The 18683-nt window shown below is 42.5% G+C and overlaps 1 protein-coding gene across 17 annotated transcripts in view; it reads left to right on the top strand.

The window, feature by feature from the left end:
* pax2a (paired box 2a) overlaps positions 1 to 18683 on the top strand; it is a 38636-nt gene that overhangs the window by 9404 nt on the left and 10549 nt on the right. For 9 of the 17 annotated variants that reach the window (XM_088086579.1, XM_088086588.1, XM_088086583.1 and 6 more), the window contains 6 exons: positions 610 to 807; positions 4318 to 4403; positions 4527 to 4646; positions 5577 to 5621; positions 12639 to 12814; positions 15147 to 15267. In XM_088086579.1, the coding sequence (XP_087942705.1) occupies positions 610 to 807; positions 4318 to 4403; positions 4527 to 4646; positions 5577 to 5621; positions 12639 to 12814; positions 15147 to 15267 (746 nt within the window). The remainder of the gene's footprint in view (positions 1 to 609; positions 808 to 4317; positions 4404 to 4526; positions 4647 to 5576; positions 5622 to 12638; positions 12815 to 15146; positions 15268 to 18683) is intronic. The other 8 variants (XM_088086584.1, XM_088086587.1, XM_088086591.1 and 5 more) reach the window with 1 other exon arrangement.

Below are 18683 nucleotides of genomic sequence, written 5' to 3'. Positions count from 1 at the left end.
AATGCAGCAGAAAAATACCACAAATACACACTTTACGTTCCTATATTTTTCCATCAGTGTAAAAAGCCTGGTAAATTAGCTCTACATCATTTTTACTTCAGAGCACAAATGCTGTGAGATAATATTTTGAAATATATTTTTTTCAGCTATCAGAAGGCATTTCAGAGGTATTTCATTTCACACACACTGAATGTTTGTCACCAACATTTACCAATAGGTCATGGTGGCATGTCGTGCATGCTACTGTTAGCTCATGGAAACTGAAAATGAGGTCTAAACTGTGTTTTTACAGCTAAAACTGTCCTTTTGTTCTGTCCGTCTCACTGCTTATATTGTGTGATTTTAATTACACTGCTTTTTCGTCGCTTCACCTTCCAGCTGACACTCAATTAGGCCCATATAACAGCACTCCTCCACACCAATTAATAGATAAAGCCGCCATCATATTTGTAGGTTTAAAAAAAAAAAAAAAAATGTAAAAATAAATGTAATTGCAGAAGGCCGGCGGAGATTTGTTTCCACACAAATGATATTTAAGTCATCAATTAAACTGGATTGTTGAATTCAGGAGGGACCCATTCAAGAAACACTTACTCTGTCCCCATGCAGGTACTATGAAACCGGCAGTATTAAACCTGGAGTCATTGGTGGCTCCAAACCAAAGGTTGCAACTCCGAAAGTGGTGGATAAAATCGCTGACTATAAGCGCCAGAATCCAACAATGTTCGCTTGGGAGATAAGGGACCGACTACTGGCTGAGGGCGTCTGCGACAACGACACCGTCCCCAGCGTTTCATCCATCAACAGGTAGGTGAAATTGACAGTTTTAAAAATTTTCTTTATCTCATGAAAAGCATGCCGAATAGTTCCAAAGCGCGTAAAATATCTCCAAAACATAGCTTTTTTTTTTAATGTCTTCCTAAATGTGTGCATACATGTAAGCATAACTGTTAAATTGTGCAAAACACAAAAGAGAAATCAGCTGAGAAATTATGGGAAAATTCGTGCGTAAAAAGGACAAATCAGCTCTGAAAAAGAAGAAGAAGAAAAAAAGATTTTATCTTCATATAGTCAGTCCCAGCCGAGCATACCCGGGGTGGTCTCACGTGTGCAATTCAATCTCCTGTGCGGCCCTCCACAACACAGCCAGCGCGGGAGCTGAGGCTGCTGGGGCCACGAAGAATCACATCTGTCTCGATATAAACCGATCAATACCGCGTAACCAGATCCAGAGGCGGAGGGAAATACCCAACAAAGTCGTTCAATACGCGGACCACACTGCGACAGAGGCGGCGGCAGCAGCCTCTTTATTGCCAACCAATTTCTCTGTTTTCCAACACGGAGGTGAGCGCAGCGACAACACGTTTAATCTCAGTATGGCTGAACAATTCTAAATTAGTCCGGTTTTAATCACACACAATAATAATTATTATTATATTAATTCTAATTATTATTTTATCCGTTTTAATTAAAGTATAAGTAAAACATTTAGACAAAAACACGCGTCCTAACAGTGTTGATTTATGCGTAAATGGACTATAAAAGAGTTCCTGTTCCACTGAAGCAGCTAAAGCAGCAGACACCCTACACCTTCACCTTTCCTCAAGAAGCGGGACAGCAGTGGACAAAGTGTCTTTAGACAGAGGACGCTGGAGAAAAGCTCTAGTGCATGTGTGCAAAGTAAAAAAAAAAAAAGCCCCATAGTGCCTGCGAGTGATGAACTTTGGTTAGGAGGCACTGTTCCAGAGAGCTGGTCATCGGCATTACATTTTAATGAGCTGAAGAGAGTCTCATAACACATCCAGCTAAATGCAGGAGATGGATGAATCTTTGTAAAAAAAAAAAAGAAAAAAAGAAAGAAATATAATATAATATACAAGTTGTGGAAATTGTGATTTCAACAGGTCTTTTGGCACCATTTTCAGTTTTCACCTGTTGTTCCTAAAACCAAAATGTATTTAAAGGTGTTTGGAGGTTTTATGTTGTGCTATTGGAAAACATTTCTGACCATCTGCTTGGTTTGAGCTGCAGCACTATTAGGAGAAATGCTGTCCATGTTAGGAGAAACTAAGTTTGGCTGCACATTAATAATTAACATCAGAGCCTGTGACACAATGTGCAAAACTGTATATAATATTTTTTATTCTTTAAAGATGGCCTCACAAATCACAGCAGAATAATCAGCAGGTTTCACTCTTGAACTGAGCTCAAAATTAATTTTAGCATTGAAGAAAAAAGGTTAATTGATATTTGTTTTACTGCATATTAAAAATTTACACAAGTGTTTTATAAAATCTAAACTTGACTCAATAATTCACACAATATAATCTGTTTTAAATGTCTCAGGTTGCTTTTATTTCTTATACCTAAAGGGAGGATTGGGAAAGATGTGGAGGAGGGAGAAAGTGAGGAAGAGAAAGAGGCAGGCAGAGGGGAGAGAGACACAGTGGACCTCTGGTGGTCTCTGTGGTTAAGGGGCTGACCTCTGCTCTGTTGACTAAAGAGGATGTCCTGGCTTTAAACACATTTTTCCTGCATGAATTATTAAAGATTACACAGAGACTGGGTTGCACTTTGTTTTGTTGCCGCAGAGAGGAGTTTCCACCCATTGCAACATGCCCAGTGGACAGAGGAGTACCCAGAAGGTCCTAAGCGGCTTTCAATCATATTGATCCACATTTTAATCTTTTTGGGGGGATTTTTTTTTTTTTTTTTTTTTTACAACAGCCAAACACCAAAGTCGTTAATTCACCCATCCAAATTGCTTATTCAATATCAACAACATAGACTTGAAACAAAGTCCTTGAATTTATGAGGCTCCCTCGAGTCATGAGGTCAGATAACTGTTGTGGTGAGATGTTAGAAATTCAAATAAAATATTGATGTGTGTTTTCTGGAGGAGGCTGCTAGCCTTTGTTGCCTTGCCTGAAGGAGAGAGTATGGAGGACACATGAGATAGTGAGGGGAATGAAAAGAGTGTGATGTACATTTTTTTTGCCCCCGAGGAAGTTAACCCCGTAGCTGCCTGATTCACTATTGATGGCTCATTGCTGCATGTGAACGCCTCATCTGCAGTCTGTAAAAGTCTGTTTTTGTCACACCTCTCTAGCGAGAGGGCTTCCATGTGGGGATTTCTGTCGGTACACAGCACTGCCTGTTATTCAATGATCTCACATTCGTCTGTCAATCAAAAGATTACCATAGTCATGCTTAAATGTAATGCGATCATGTCCCATAAGAGCTAAAGCTGCGCTTGTGTAAATCCCACTGTACCTTTACAACAATCCTCAATTTTACAAGTGTAGCATTATCTCTAAGGCCTCGTGTTTTTGTCATCCTTACAGTTTCCAGATTACTGTGACATTTTTTGTTATTTTTTATACCTATTTATTCCAAAATGCACCACAGATTAGAATACATTGGATGTGGCTGTGGTCTCAGGTTGGGCCAATAAGACACTATTGCTTTCCTGTCACATATAATTTATAGATCACCATTTGCATTTGCTGTTCCTCTCCACCATTCGTCGTCAACTTTTTTTTTATCCCGGAGTCCAAATCAATAGGCTCTGATCCTCAGTGAGCCTGGAGGATTCCTGTGTGCCACACTGAGAAACAAAAAGACCAAAAACTACAACAGACGCTACAGGGAGGAATAAAGAAATGAAATGGAGAAAAGTGAAGATAGAAAGAAGGGAAGAAAGAGCTGAGGGGTTTGGAAAGACAGTAAAAGTACAGTAAAACAGAGAGCACATTGGACAGTGGAGTAGAAATGAGAAAAGGGGGATCTGGAGAGAGAGGAGTGTAAGCTCAGATTTGAGAGAGTAAAGAGAGAGCGAGGAGAAAAGAGGGAGTGGGGAGCAGGAGAGGGAGATTATTAGAGTTGGCCAGGTAGAGCCAGTGAAGCTGATCATTGAGGTGAATTGATGTGATTTCATGCTTTGTTTGCAAGATCATTCAGACCAAAGTGCAATGAAGACTTTCCCGCCACATCACATCTTACTGGTATGGGGACTTTATCATATTTCTAACCTCAGAATCCAGCTAGATTGAATCCACAATCTCAGGGGGCAGCCCCTATTCAGCCTCACACAGGAGCACAGAGATTGCCCCTAAAGCCCAGAGATTGGCTATTTTGTGACAGGGGCCTGAATATGAGGATACAAGTGCCCCCAAACGATGGAGCACTTGTACATGCACGGGCGTAAGTGGACGTGATGTGCCGTGTTTAAGTGTCCCGGGGCGGCCGGGCTGGTGTGAAATCTCCATGCTCTGGAAGCAGTATTGATTGATCCGTGTCTGTTGTTCACTTTACCAGGATTATCCGCACCAAAGTCCAGCAGCAATTCCACCCGTCCCCTGACGGATCTGTTACGCCACTCTCCACACCCGGCCACACCATAGGTGAGCGTGAATGAGGCCACACACAGATTACAGCACAGTCAAATGAGCCAGAAACTGGAGGAAAACACCTAAACATGAACACATACGTTTTTTCACACAAGCTAACTCAGCTTTCTCCATCAGTGCCCAGCACCGCCTCACCCCCTGTGACCAGCGCCTCCAACGATCCCGTAGGATCCTACTCCATCAATGGCATTCTGGGTATCCCCCGCTCCAACGGCGAGAAGAGGAAACGAGACGATGGTAAGGGAGACACAAAATCCCCTTTGTTTCCCATCCTTTTAATTCTCTCCATCACTCGTCTCCTACATTTTTTTTCTCTCCTGTGTGTGAAGAAGATGGCATTTATGACAGCGCTGCAGCCAAGTGTGTTTCTGTGTGCTGTCTCCAGTGACTTGTTATGTTGTATATCAGGCAGGGCGAGTGTTGAGAGAGTGTTGCGATTCAATCAGCTTTTTGATGCCCTGCGTTTTTACCATACGCCTACAGAGCTGCATCTCAATTTTATACCATGCTCAGACGTACTGTAGATATCCCATATAGCTGTCATACAACTCTAATCCCCTTTGGCAAGGCATCAGGGCCGCTGCTCTTTTATAATGTATCAAAAGGCAGAAAAAAGAAGATCTGTTGTGAATCTCTGCCTTGCTTTCAATCAGTTAAATTCAGACATTTTTGCACTATATAGATACATTTTCTACTGATTTTATTTCATTCTGAATAGCATTAAAATGTTCAATAATAAAGTATTTTTTTACACTACCAGGACGAGAAAATAGACCTAGAAATGCTCAAAGATTAAGAGGAAGCCTATCCGGTCCAAGCCAGAATTTCTCATTCCTAGGCGAGAGAGTGGACACACACCGCCTCAGGGCTAATAGATTATCGGTTTTGCAAACAATTGGCTTTTTTAATGCCTATGAATTAACATGTCCCCGGTGGAGGCCTGAACAGGTGTAGGAACAGACCGGTGGAGGCAGGGAGGGGGCTGCCCGTGTGTGTGTGTGTGTGTGCGTGTGTGTGTGTGTGTGTGTGTGTGTGTGTGTGTGTGTGTGTGTGTGTGTGTGTGTACACTGTTTTGAGGTGGCTGATGGGATGAATTGGTTGAAAATGATCTCAAAGAGCACTCATCAAAACAGGCCACTTCCTTCTTTTATGTTTCTGTCTCTTTAGTTCTCTGGAGTGGCAACCACTTGGATGGAAGGAAAATAGGACATTGTAAGTTGAAGTTAGCAACCTTCTCTTTTGCTTTGGTCAATCAGATCACAATACTTTCCTCTCAATTACTGTTTCTTTATTTTAATTTGCTCTTCCAGGGGTATGAGTTTATGGGGACGAGGCGAGGAAGATTTTCCAATAAATAATCTCCTGAGAAATTAAAATAAATTAAGCTAAAGTGACTGTGGAAAATCATATTTTCCATGTAATGGCATGCAGTTCAATATACAGTAATGCACAGTGTAGCTTGTTTTGACTTGTTACTAGGTAAAGATAGCGGTGGATTTTCAAAAAGATGCAGTTAATTGACATCATTTTTTAAATAATTTGAAACATGGAATTTCCCCTTAATTTGGATCGTTATGTCAAGTGACCCACTGCAGACCTTATAGAAATATATTTATGCTAATTTTCAATTGCCCACATTTTTCAAACTTTTAAGAATTGTCTTATTTATAAAACAAAGCTGCAGGCACACACTGCAGGGAATTACCTGCTAAAATCTTAACATTTCACCTAGTCAGACAACTCAGTACATACTTCAGTAAAAAAAAAAGGGATGTAAGTGAATATGTTCATTAAAACAAAGGGAGATCTGGTGCAGCAGAGACTTTCATGTTGTTTTATGTTCTACAAATGACTCTCTAGACTCTGTTGCATGTCTGTAAACTGATCAAAGATTATACGCGTCGCACATTTTTGTGCTTATATTTTAATAATTTGACCGTAATGAACATAAGAAAAAGCATTGCACAGTCCTTGTAGCATTGGTGTTGTGATGGTGTTGGCGCATGTGTGTGATCCCGGTGTGGCTGAAGTCAGCGGTTGCCCTTTGAGGAAGAAAAAGGTCCCCATTACTGGAGGGCTGTAGAGATAATGTAGTGTGACACGCGTTATGTACACCGGGTCCCCGTAAGACGAGCTTCAGGGACAGAGGTGCCATAAGAGCCATTAATCTGTCCTTGTCATGTGTTATTGCAAATTAAAAGTAGCATGTTACACTGGACGGCTTCAAGTGAAGATGGGAGGAGGTGAAAGAGAGATGGAGGGGCGGTGGAATGAGAGGGAGAGAGAAAAAAAGTGGGTTTTATGAGGGGAGGAGGGAAGAAGGAGGTCCTGGCAGCTTCAATGAGAGTTGAGCAAGAATTAGTTTTAGGATTTGTGCATGCATATACACACCTATGCGTGGAAATGTGTGCGCTAAGTGTTTGTAACTCTGTGGCTTCAGATGCTCCTCACACGCTGAACATAGTGACATTTAAAAGAATTTGCAATTCTGCAGAGAAAAGCTATTAATTCACAAATTAACATCTCCCCCCTCTCCCCTCCCTCTATCTTGGATGTGCAAGCTATCGAAAAGACAAAAGAAATAGCCTTAAGGGGGGAAAAGAGAGAGTCTCAGCCCTATCTGTGGAGAGATTGGTTTGCATGTCTGCAAGCAGCGATACCAATTATGCCAGTGCTGGGAGAATGCGTCTCAATGCGCACCCCCTCCTTTGCCCCCCCACAAACCCCCCTCCTCCTCCTTCTCCCACCACCATCACCACCACCACCGCCACCCCACCCCGAATCTATCCATAGCCAGATTTATTTGTGTATCTCATTACAGGAAATGGAATGTTGTTCCTGCCAAATGCATTAATAGTGAAGTGGGGAAATTAGCCTGTTGTACAGCATGCTCTCACTCAGTCATTTAAACCTATGGTGGAAGTGGAAGCCAAGAAAAGGCAGAGAGGATTGGGTGACAACTGCTGTGTGATTGTAAAATGTGTATTACAGTGCGAGAAGTCCATGCGCTCTTTTAAAAAGTTTCCAGTCGTTTCACGAAGATGATTTTTTAGCTAATTGTTACGTGTGACACACCTGCTCTAGTTTGTTCTCTTTTTAAAGGATTTGTTGGAGCTGCAGCTTTTATGTAAATCCAGTGTTTTCCAAGTCTTAGCACACAGTAACAGGCAACTCCTGACCTTGCTGCTGTATGCACGCAGGTTGATATGACCTAACTGTATGTTTCCCTCATTGCTGGCATCCTGGATGGAGCCCAGTGGAGCTCTGGGGAGGACAGGCAGTAGGGAGCCAGAGTGATAAATTAGATGGAGAAAGCAAAGGTCATAACTTGTGATTGTAGCGTGGGTGTGGGATGAGTGTAGAAGGAGCTGATGAGTGTGTGAGCGGGGAGAAGAAAAAAATATGGCCTAGCAGGTTGTTCGTTCATGACATAAAAGAATGATCGAGTCATATCAACCTTGCTCAATAGCTTGAGGAAAAATGAATGCAGTCGCTGTTTTGATTTGTTCAAATTTGATATTTGGACCTTTTGGAGATCGTCCGGTGTGTATCTTTTAACACATATGACCCGTTTGTGGAGTTTGAATCAGTTAGTGTATGGATTTGAACCTGGGCGTACACTGGTTGGCTAGTCAAGCCAATCCATGACAATGAGTCAATAGAGGATCACTTTAGAAAATAAATGCATCCAGAGCGAGACAGAAATAAATGGAATCATGAGCACCATGATGGCCCTGATGGGTTGTGTGTGAGAGAGAAAAGCCCAGGTTTGAGAGGGGCCACAGAGCGTAACATAGAGACAAGAAGCTGTTAGGGCCCCGACAGTAGAGGAGCACACAAAAGGGTCCACACTGCATTTCTCCCCCTCCTCCTCCTCCTCCTCCTCCTCCTCTGCTCTATGTCTGTCCTTCTTTCCCTTCAACATTTCATTTCTGCTCTTATCATTCCCCCTCTTCTTACCAAGTCTTGCCGGGTTAACCATTTGCATTCAACAACATGGCTGCTCGAGACCCTCACGTATAGTTGTAAACAGTATACAATGAGATCCGTCACAAAAAATATAAGGAGCGGGAATTCACTCAATGGAGAGGAATCATGTCAGAGAAAAGTCAATTACGGACAGCGATGCCGAGAATTAATGGAGCGATGCATTACTCAGCTTGAGGAGGGAGAGAAAGGCAAGAGAAAAGAGGGGATACGTTAATTGCATTTCCACAAATACTCGCCACACAGGGTGGCAACGCTAAACGGCAGACTGGTCCAGAGTAGGGTAGAGACGAGAGCAGAGGAGGACAAAGAAAAACAAGAGAAGGGAATGGAGTCAAGCTGAAGAGAGAGACAAAATGTCCTTCTTTTCAAATAATCTTTTTGTCCTAAAGTACTCATTTTTTACAGAACAAGCAGGAAACAAGATTATCTAAAATTGTTGTCAATGCAAACAAACAAGTTTGCAAAAATAAAGTTTGTGGTGCAGCAATCTTTTTTATCCAAAAGACTTATTTCAGGAATGCATTACAATAGCCTCACTGTGCAGGTATATATTGATTTTATAATATAATGATTTTTGCAGTGAGTTTTACACAAGATACAAATCCATTCATTTGGCGGACAGTTATATCCAAATCAGCTTTTTTTTCCTACCACAAACACCAATCTGGAGCAGTTCAGTGTCTTACTTAAGGACCCTTTGACATGTTGACAAAAGTAGCCAGGAATCAAATAACCAACGTTGCAATTAAAGGCCATCCTCGCTCCACCACCTGATCAACAGCCGCCCTCTTTTTAATTCTATAAACTTACAAATTATATCCAAACAGTTGTGCTTTTATTTATTTAGCTATTATAAACTTTCTGCATCCGCCTGGATCAGAGAATTTAAATGAAAATAAATAAAATAACTAGAGTGCTTCAAAAACACTATTGAGGCAGCCTCAGTGCTGACACTGAGAGCAAACATCAAATAAGCATCACTATGCCTGCTGACAGTCAGTACACTGGTTGGTGGTGCTAAATCGAATTAATAAAGCTCTTAAACACGCCACAACATAACAGGATCTTAACAGCCTTGGCAGTGTTGCTGCCTCTCTCCCTCTCTCTCCCCCACCCCACCCACCTCTCTCCTTTCCGCTTCACAGGTTTCATAAATATAGCTAGCTTACAGGGAAGGAGTGTTCACCCTCTGGGTATACCAGTTTGTTTGCGCGCTCTCTCTCTCTTTTTTTTCAAGCATAACTGCATTTTTAAAAACATCAACAAATGATCCACAATTTGCAATAGCATCATTTCACCTATCAGCAGAGGACTCGCAGCCCCTGATCTAGGAAACCCTGTGTCATTGATTTACGGAGAGAGCCAGGCGGTGTGTAGGAATTCATTTGCCTTTCAAACAAGCCCCCACCTCTACTCTCCGCTGAGTTATCTTATCAGAGGGACAGATGAGATGAAAGAAGGACATAAAGTGCCACCATGCCACTGCAGGACGTTAACATCCCCCTTAGAGACAAAACAAAACAGAACAGCTTGTGATACCACTGTGGTCTGTTTTGCAGTAGCTACTGTCATTGGGTAATGCTGCATGTGTGTGTGTGTGTGTGTGTGTGTGTGTGTGTGTGTGTGTGTGTGTGTGTGTGTACAAATGGCTGAAAGTGCATGAGTGTGAGTAATAGTTAGACAGGGATCATAAATAAGAAGAGCTTCAGTTTTATGTCCATTTGTTGAGTTCAACTTTGGGGCTTTGAGTTGCTAAAGTAAGAGTTAACTTAAATTGTTTGAATGCATCACTATGAAATATAAAACTTTTGGAGGTCAAACAGCATTCGTTTGCTTGAGCTGATCAAAGAAAATATTTATCAGAAAGTGCATCGCTTCAGGGGTTGATGTGTGAATGTCACCATTGGAGAGGCTTGTTTTTTATCTTGGTTTGTCTCCTCACACTTTGGTGTTAAAACCAAGAGATGCAGTCAGCTGGTGCTGTGGGAGTGATAAGAGAATACCTGCTGAGACACCCAAAGGGGTTGAAGAAACACTGGGAAAATGAAGCCAGTCAATGAGACACACACACACACACACACACACACACACACACACACACACACACACACACACACACACTCACTCACAGACACGATCTGACAGTCGGGCTTCACACTCCACTTGACACGCTGACTGTCAAAGGATGAATCTGATTTATTGCAGCTATCTTATGATATATGTCAAACATGAAGCTCTAATGGCGATTTCTGAAAATAAATGATTTAGTATTATTTCTGTTTAAAGGCCGAATCAGTAATTCTTTGACCACATAAATCTGAAATATATTTGCATACTGAAGAGTTAGAGATGAAAAAAATCTGCGATTAAAATTTAGGCCTGTCTTTAAGCCTTTACATGTGTGAACACCACAAAGTGTTGCTAATATAGATTTCGTTGTTGTTTATTGTTAAAAAACCTGTCAATCAATTAGCAGGTTCCAAAATTTTAATTTTTCTAGTGAATCTTTTGTTTAAATTTAAATCACATAAAAGTGCACCAAAAACTATTCCATGATGGGAATTTATGTTGTTTTGCAGTTCAAAAGGCCTGATTAAGTGTGTGAGTAGGGGGTGCTGAGTATAAGCATGCTCCTCCATAGTGAATGACAAACACTTGCTATTGATCGAGCTTGCCTCTTTTCTCAGACCAGCTGATACGAGGTAATTAATGACTCCATTTTCTTCTGTACCACAGACAACAATTGAGTTTCATACAGCAACACTAATGCTGCAACCCCAACCCTGCACCCAAGGGAGCTGTTTGGAAAAAAAGAGTCTGTGCTAAAATATTCAGTTAACTGATGGTAGGAGAAACGTATGTGGCAGGAGAAAAAACTGATTCCTTCATAAATGTTACACAAAGCTAAAGTCAATATATTTTAGCAGTGAAACACACATGTACACACCCTACCACCTACACACACTCATACCCAATTGCAGTCCTCTATTCCATTCTCTCCATGGATCTATTTCTTTGTGCGAGTCGGGTTCATCCTCTGGCCTCAGCCATTGAAAAAAGGTCAAGCAGCCGAGCAGAATGGCAATAACGCCCCTGAAATGGTACCATCAGTGGAACATGATTGATCAATTGAATTCCATAGCACAGAAAAATGTGGGATTAAGTAGAGTATTATACGCACAATGAGTTGAGGCATGATGTTCATTCCAAGTTCATTTCGCCTCCCTCCTCTGCTGGCGGATCAGGCAATCAATAGCGGCCTTGCATATCATATATCACCGCTGGCTCGCCCAGGAGAGAACATAATCTGCTGCAAATTTAGAATGACAGATTTGTATGGGAGCTAAAGCCCTCATCCGCTGTTGGCGGCGGGGTATAGGGAAGAAGGGAGGGTGGCGGGAGGCAGGGAGTCGAGTGGAGGTTCCTGGGATGCTGGCTGGAGGTTTTAGCTGCAGATTTTTTTTTCTTCTCAGTGTTCAGGACTTGATGAGCGAGCAGAGGGAGAGCTGCAGCGGCAGCGCTGGGCTCCCTGGCCGAGTTGATAGGGTCAGAGATCAGGAGAACGAGGGAAGCATAGGCTCATTTGTTTATATAGAGTGTGACCGTGTGAGGAAATGCATACGCTTGCCCTCGATGCCCCGTCCTCATTCGGCCCTGAGTGCCGTCCCCACTCCATTCTGTTTCCAGAAGACAGGCAATATGTGGGGGATGGAAGGAGAGAAAGAGAGACGGAGAGAGGGAAGGGTAATATGTTCAGGAGGAAATAGTACAGTTAAATAATGGCCCTCCATTTCCCGCTGGCAGAATGAGAGGCTCTGTATGTAATCGCCAGCCCTACTTTCTCCTCCTGAAATACACGCTCTCCCTTACAAGTATATATTTGCACTGAAGGTAATCCATCAATTACCATAGACCTATCACATGATGACCGTGCTGATGGTGGCCACGAGGAGAGGTGGCGGTGGAGGGGGAGGCAGAGAGCTGCTTGAGTGAGTGTGTGAGAGGAAGAGAGGGAGAGGTGATGAAAAACAGAGAGGGAGATAAAAGGCAGACATGCTGGTGGGTCTCCCTGAATTTACTACTGCTCCTCATGTCATCACTCTCGCACCCGTTGAGCTAAAAAGAAATGCTTATCTCACATTGCTAGCCTGCTAGAATAATAACAGGTTAAAAGACTGGAGCTGTGCCCTGATGCAGACTGTTGTCGCTCTTCTCTTCTTCCTCTCCCTCTTTCTCTAGATGGCTCTGATGGCTCAGGCCCGGGCAGCGACTCTCAGGGCAGTGTGGAGAGTTTAAGGAAGCACCTGCGAGCGGACGCCTTCACCCAGCAGCAGCTGGAGGCCTTGGACCGTGTGTTTGAACGTCCTTCTTACCCTGATGTCTTCCCCACTTCAGAACACATCAAACCTGAACAGGTTGGCCACACAGTTTTCTTTCAACACAGAAATTCACAGCACAGCCTGCACTGATGTCCTGGTTTCTTGTCCTTAAGTTAGCCAACAATCAAATATTTACATTGAGTTTTAACATTATATAGAGCAGTAATTCCCAACTGGTCCAGTCCTGTAGTCCACATTTCTCTGTAGTCATTAGTTAAATATATAATAATATTATAAATTACCACATTTTCCACTTTATTTCACAATATGTAAATGACATCTTGGCTTAGAACCCAAAAAAATTAAACATATTGTAATAATAAACCTAAACGGCACTTCATATAAAAACTCTGTACCAGAAATGCACTGTACTTCAAAATCAAGTGTGTTCTTTACAATCTTGACATTTTCACAAATCATTTGTGGTGACCATCATCCGTGACCCACTTTTGGACCATGACCCACCAGTTGGAAACCACTGATATAGAGAATAAAGTGGCACACATGCTGACACAGGTGACAAAAGAGCCATGCAACTTCACCTGCAAGCCTGCAGCCTATTACAGCGGATAACCTTTATTTACATTCATTAGACTGTTAAACAACAAGAGACTATTAATTTTTCCATTGGAACTCTATGTGGGTGCCCATGCAGCCTTAGCAGTGCCCTAATTGAGTTCATTTTCATCTCTGTGCGATCGCGGGGAATTACAGCGGCGATAAATCAGAGGGACAGCCCCTCAGCCTGCTATACAGCCCCTAATGCAGCTAATTACCAAAGTGATTTCTACGGCAAGATCAATACCAAAACGAATTGGAAATGACTTGCAATCACAAAGAGTGGAGGAGAAGGTATTAAAAAGGCGAGAGGAAGGTGGAGGAGGGGGGAGAAAAACGGCATCAGAATGGTCCAGAAAAATCAGTTTTAATTTAATGTAATATTAATCAGGCCGCTTTCCACTCTTTCTGTGCACCTCCTTTTTTTCTCTCTCCCAGTTTCCAACACCCCCTCCTTTTCTTAAACTGGTGAAAAGGTGGGATATTAGGCTATTAGGGGCTTGTCTGGTGTCTGCGTCAGGGCATTAAAAAGCCATTTTGAAGAGGCCAGGCTGAATAGGCCTCATCCCTCCCACACTTCTGGCAGCCATGTGGTCAGGTCATTCAGGCCCCTCTGTGCTTGCCACTCGCCCTCCGCCCCAGCCCTGCCCAGCCCTGCCCACAGCCCATCTGCATGACAAAATGGCTCTTGTGCTGCAGAGGCCCAGCGGAATAGAGAGGAACATCCAGCCTAGTGCCAGGGAACAGTTGTAAGCAGACAATTAGAGTTTATCTGGGATAGAGGCAGACAAGACTGGGGTCACCAGCTCGCCCCTCTGGGACCCCCAGTCCCATTGAGACAAACAGATGCACACACGCACTCTGACACAAACACACAAATGTGTGCACACACACTTATCCTTTCAAAGAAGAAGATCTTGGGTCAGGAAGTGTCATCTCATTAACAAACTGGAATCATCACAGCTGCTTCAGAGTCTTAACCTGAGATTAAAGAAAATAAATACTAACAGATGAGTGGTAGTTGATCCTTGCATGAAGTTTTCTGGTGCAAGAGAAAATGTAAAATGTGAAAGATGGCTGCAGCCGCACAGTATCACAGTTATAAAGATATGCAATGAAAACCTCCAATATAAAGTAAAAAACACTAATAAAAGTATGAAAGGCGTAAAACAATACTCACTATTTTAGCATTTTATAAACCCAGTTTTATGTGTTCATCCTAGAGGCGAAACACAAAGGTTGATTTTGAGGTTGTACTCCCCTTTAAAAAACCACACCACATGTCTCTCCTGTAACAAAGCCCTGAATGTCTCCTCCCTTGACTGGTCACAGGGATGACTGCAGTGGAGCACAAAGAGCCAGCTGACACCCCGTCCTTTCACTCCTCTCCCAATCCCTCTCTCATCCCTCTCTCCCTTTCTGCCTTCTCCACAGACAAGCCCTAATGCATGCATACATCATAGGTCTTGGTAAAGCATGGGGAGCGGGGTCGGGACGGGTTGGCGAGGAGGGGGAGTGTTGGTGGTGCTCACAGAATTCACAGGAAGTATTCAGACGGAAACACAGTGAGAGGATCACAGACAGCTTCCTCAGATACACAAGGGGTTTCCTTCAGACACATTTCATATAAAACTGAAAAAGGACCCTAAATCTCACACCCAAAGCGCTTGCATGAAGTGCATGAGTGATATTAGCCAGATCATGACTCAATCTGGTGGAAATTATTTAATAAAAAAAGTCTGACTCGCCTTCCTCACGCATGCATTTGTCCACTGACATATATTTGCATTTGTTGTGTATTTGTCCACAGGCGAATGAGTACTCCCTCCCATCCCTGAACGCTGGCCTAGATGACGTGAAGCCGAGCCTTTCCACCAGCGCTAGCTCCGACCTCGCCTCCAGCGTCTCCCAGAGCTACTCTGTTGTGACAGGTACAATCTAACTCACGCTAGATTGATCCCTAAAAGAATACACACAGCTGCAGCAGGTCAAAGACATCTGCAGCGAGGTGGTTGAACTTGGTGTTAAGAACACAAATACAGTGTATGTAACTGTGCCATATTGTTTCATGATGTCCTCCTAACTGTTCTCCAACAGTTTTTTGTAGTGAAAGTAAAGCCAAGGATTTTGTACTCATGATTATAGTACATCTTAACATACGGTAACACATTTTTACAAATTCCTCCTTGCCGCATCACACCAGCCAAGTCAATCTGATGAACTGTTTTCCAAATTTTACTCATTCCTCATCCCCCTGATAAAAAACAAATCAGTCTAATTCAATCCCATAATTACCAACATGTGCACACCGTTGCAGCTGTTAAAGATGGGAGCAGCTGACAAAGGAAACTATAATGCACCTAAACTCACTGAAGATACACCTTGTACTGTCATTTCACACCCAGATTACACTTTAATTCACTTAATAATACTGATAATGCTGATAGTCACTCAGTTGTTTGTGCCCTCACTTCTAAGCTGTTATCTTCACGGATTAAAGTATTAAAATATTAAAAACTACTGATTAGAATGAACTTTTTATAACAGTTTCTCTAAGATGGCCAACTTTGACTGCGTATTGTTAAAAGTCATCTTGATGTTGCATCATTATTGACTCATCAAGGTTTTGACGGTCCCTTCCTTATGTTGCTTACATTTTCCAGTCATATTAAACTCTTACCAACAAATGAAAAAAAAGCTCTTTCTGGCCACTCTGTATTTATTTCTGAGAGACAGAGCGAGGCGATATATCATCTGAGCCCATTAAATCCTACAGGCCTTTCACACGCTGCTCCTAACTGGCTATTGTGTTGGCCCGGATTGGCCCGCTAACAGATTGACTAGGAGCACTTCTCATAAGAGACAGCTGCTGTTCTCGCCGCGACACGACGTTGTCATCAAAGGCTATGATAGCCTGTTGATTGACAGCGGCTGGAATGGTATCGTGGCTGGCTGGCTGCCTCACGCTGTGGAGAGGGAGAGAGAGAGAGAGAGAGAGCGAGAGAGAGAGAGACCCAGATACAGATGAAAGAAATTACAAGTTTTTTTTCTAACTGCTGCTGTTTTCAATAGTAACTTCCACTGAGAGCCAACAGGTAATGGCAAGTGCGGTGTATTGAATATCTTGTCGTATTAACTATCTGTATCATATATCCCACACTGACCCTATGGCTTCTTTTGCTCTGCTGTCGAGGTTGATGGCCGCCTGCTTAATTGAAATGTTGTTTCAGTGTGGCTGCTGAGGCTCTTTCCCAGGAGAGGTTAGGTTTACTGATGGCCACACAGAGTAATATGCCAGTCTTTTAATAAAACACCCATAATTATCCAGCGGGCATCAAAGTCAATGAGTCCACTGTGTGTGTGTGTGTGTTTGTGAGTGTGTGTGTATGTGTGAGTAAGTAAAGAGGAGGACAGCATGATTGAAAACTTGCAGTGGCCCTTCTCAAATGATCCCTCCAGTCCAGCCCCAGACCCAGACACAGAGCTATGGGAAAAGAAAGACCCCTTTTTTATTCCTGAATATGTGGGAGGTAGATTTGCCCCAGAAAGTTGGGCCTCAGGAGAAGAAAGGTGTGTTTTTGTCTTTTATGCTGGGCTCCTCCTATGAAAGCGGTCTCGCTCTGGGGAGCACACTCATAGCAGGTGGCCTTCAAGCCACCTGGGGGCTGGGGGCCCCCTAAAGCGATACATGTGAGGGCCACAGATTGCATAATGAGGAAGAGGAAAACTTTTCTCAGAGTGGAATATGACAACATGCTTTAGCACAAGCGATATAAAATGTGTCTGAGTATTTTGAGCATCAAATTAAACTCAGAAGTAATATCCAGAAAGCTTTTATTACTTAATTTTAACGACTATGCAAAGTAATGCATGAAGCATTTGATTGGGTGTAGGTTGTTACTGCATAATATTATTTTTTCTGCCATTAGCAAACCCTGTAAATAGGAATGTATGCCAAGGCTGAAAAATGCTAAATTACCTTCCTCACTTAGGCTGGGATCCAATTATCAATAAATTATGCTCTCATACTGGATGGAGCTACGAGATTATATTCATTCTTTAAATGTTTTCTGCTCCCAATTAAAATTCATACAGTTATTGATCTTGTTGATTTTTATGTCCTGGAATTTGCATAATCTATTAAAGATGAATGATTAATGAAGTGCTCAGTTTTGCGTTCCAAGGGCGCTACAGCAAAAGCAATGTCGGCCATCTTTTGTGTCCTCTGTTTACCCTGATGTGTGAAAGAGACGGTTACCTACAGTAGGAAGGAGGGCTGCAGCCAAATCAGAGAGAGATTCAGGTCACTGAAAAGCACTGCTGGGATTTACAAAAATGATTTTCCTTTTTAGATTTTAAACATGTAAATTAAAGTCATTAATGTTACAGTTTGGTAAAAAAAAAAAGAAAAAAGAAAAGGAAAACAAGAGGAAACTCTTAACCTCTCTTAAGAGAAGCACAACAGATGAAGCCTCTTTATAATTTGGAAGGTATTAAATATTAAATATTAAATGTCACAGTTTTGCTTGCATATCCAACTGGGTTAAAAGTAAAAAGGGGAACTTTGTTTCTAATGTGTAGAAGCTGTAGAGTACTTGTGTGTGCGTCTGTGTCCAGAGGAAGAACACTGTGAACTGTTCAGTGCGTCCACGGATAGAACATGTCACGATTAACCCCTGGTCACTGGCTCTAATCCAACATTAATGTGTCTGCAGTTTATTCTGAAGAGAGTAAGCAACATGAAGTATCCTGTAGATCCAGTGCATCTTGACTTTAGTTTTTCTTTCCCTTTATATGTGGAACAAATGATAAAATTATATTGTGGTTACTTATCGGTAGTTAAATAGGGTTACACCCTATGAGAGTGCAGTAGTCCGTGCGAAAGCTGGGCTCCATAATCACTCTCACCAGAGTCTGTGGGGAGGCTGGGTGTAAATGGGCACCCCTCTGACCTACTAAAATTCAAGCAGATGCGAAGATCTAACTTTTTTTTTTTTGTTTCTCGTTATATCTGCTATCTTTCCTATCTATTTCTCTCTCTCCCTATGAGTGAAAAATGACAACACAGTACAGATGAGGTGGGAAAAAAACCCACAAAAAAACGCTGCTTTATTTCTGATTCATTTCTGCTGAAATGCTCACCACACTCTGAGCCACTTTTATGACTTGGCAGTACCAGTCATTGTCTGCTGGGTGGCAAACAACAAGCAGCCACCTAACCTGCAGTGCCTGGTGTGTGGCCTGGTGACAAACGGCATGTCTCAGCTCAGTTAACGCCTGCAGCCCCCGAGCGTGGAAATTAATGTTTATATCACCCTCCGCAATAGCGCGCTAACCTTTGAGCACA

Source organism: Plectropomus leopardus, chromosome 13 (assembly GCF_026936395.1).
Source record: "Plectropomus leopardus strain MGB_pleo_1.0 chromosome 13, ASM2693639v1, whole genome shotgun sequence".
In the NCBI taxonomy this organism is placed as follows: Eukaryota; Metazoa; Chordata; class Actinopteri; order Perciformes; family Serranidae; genus Plectropomus; species Plectropomus leopardus.
The sequence above is the reverse complement of the archived record's forward strand: the minus strand, read 5'-3'. Positions and strand labels throughout refer to the sequence as shown.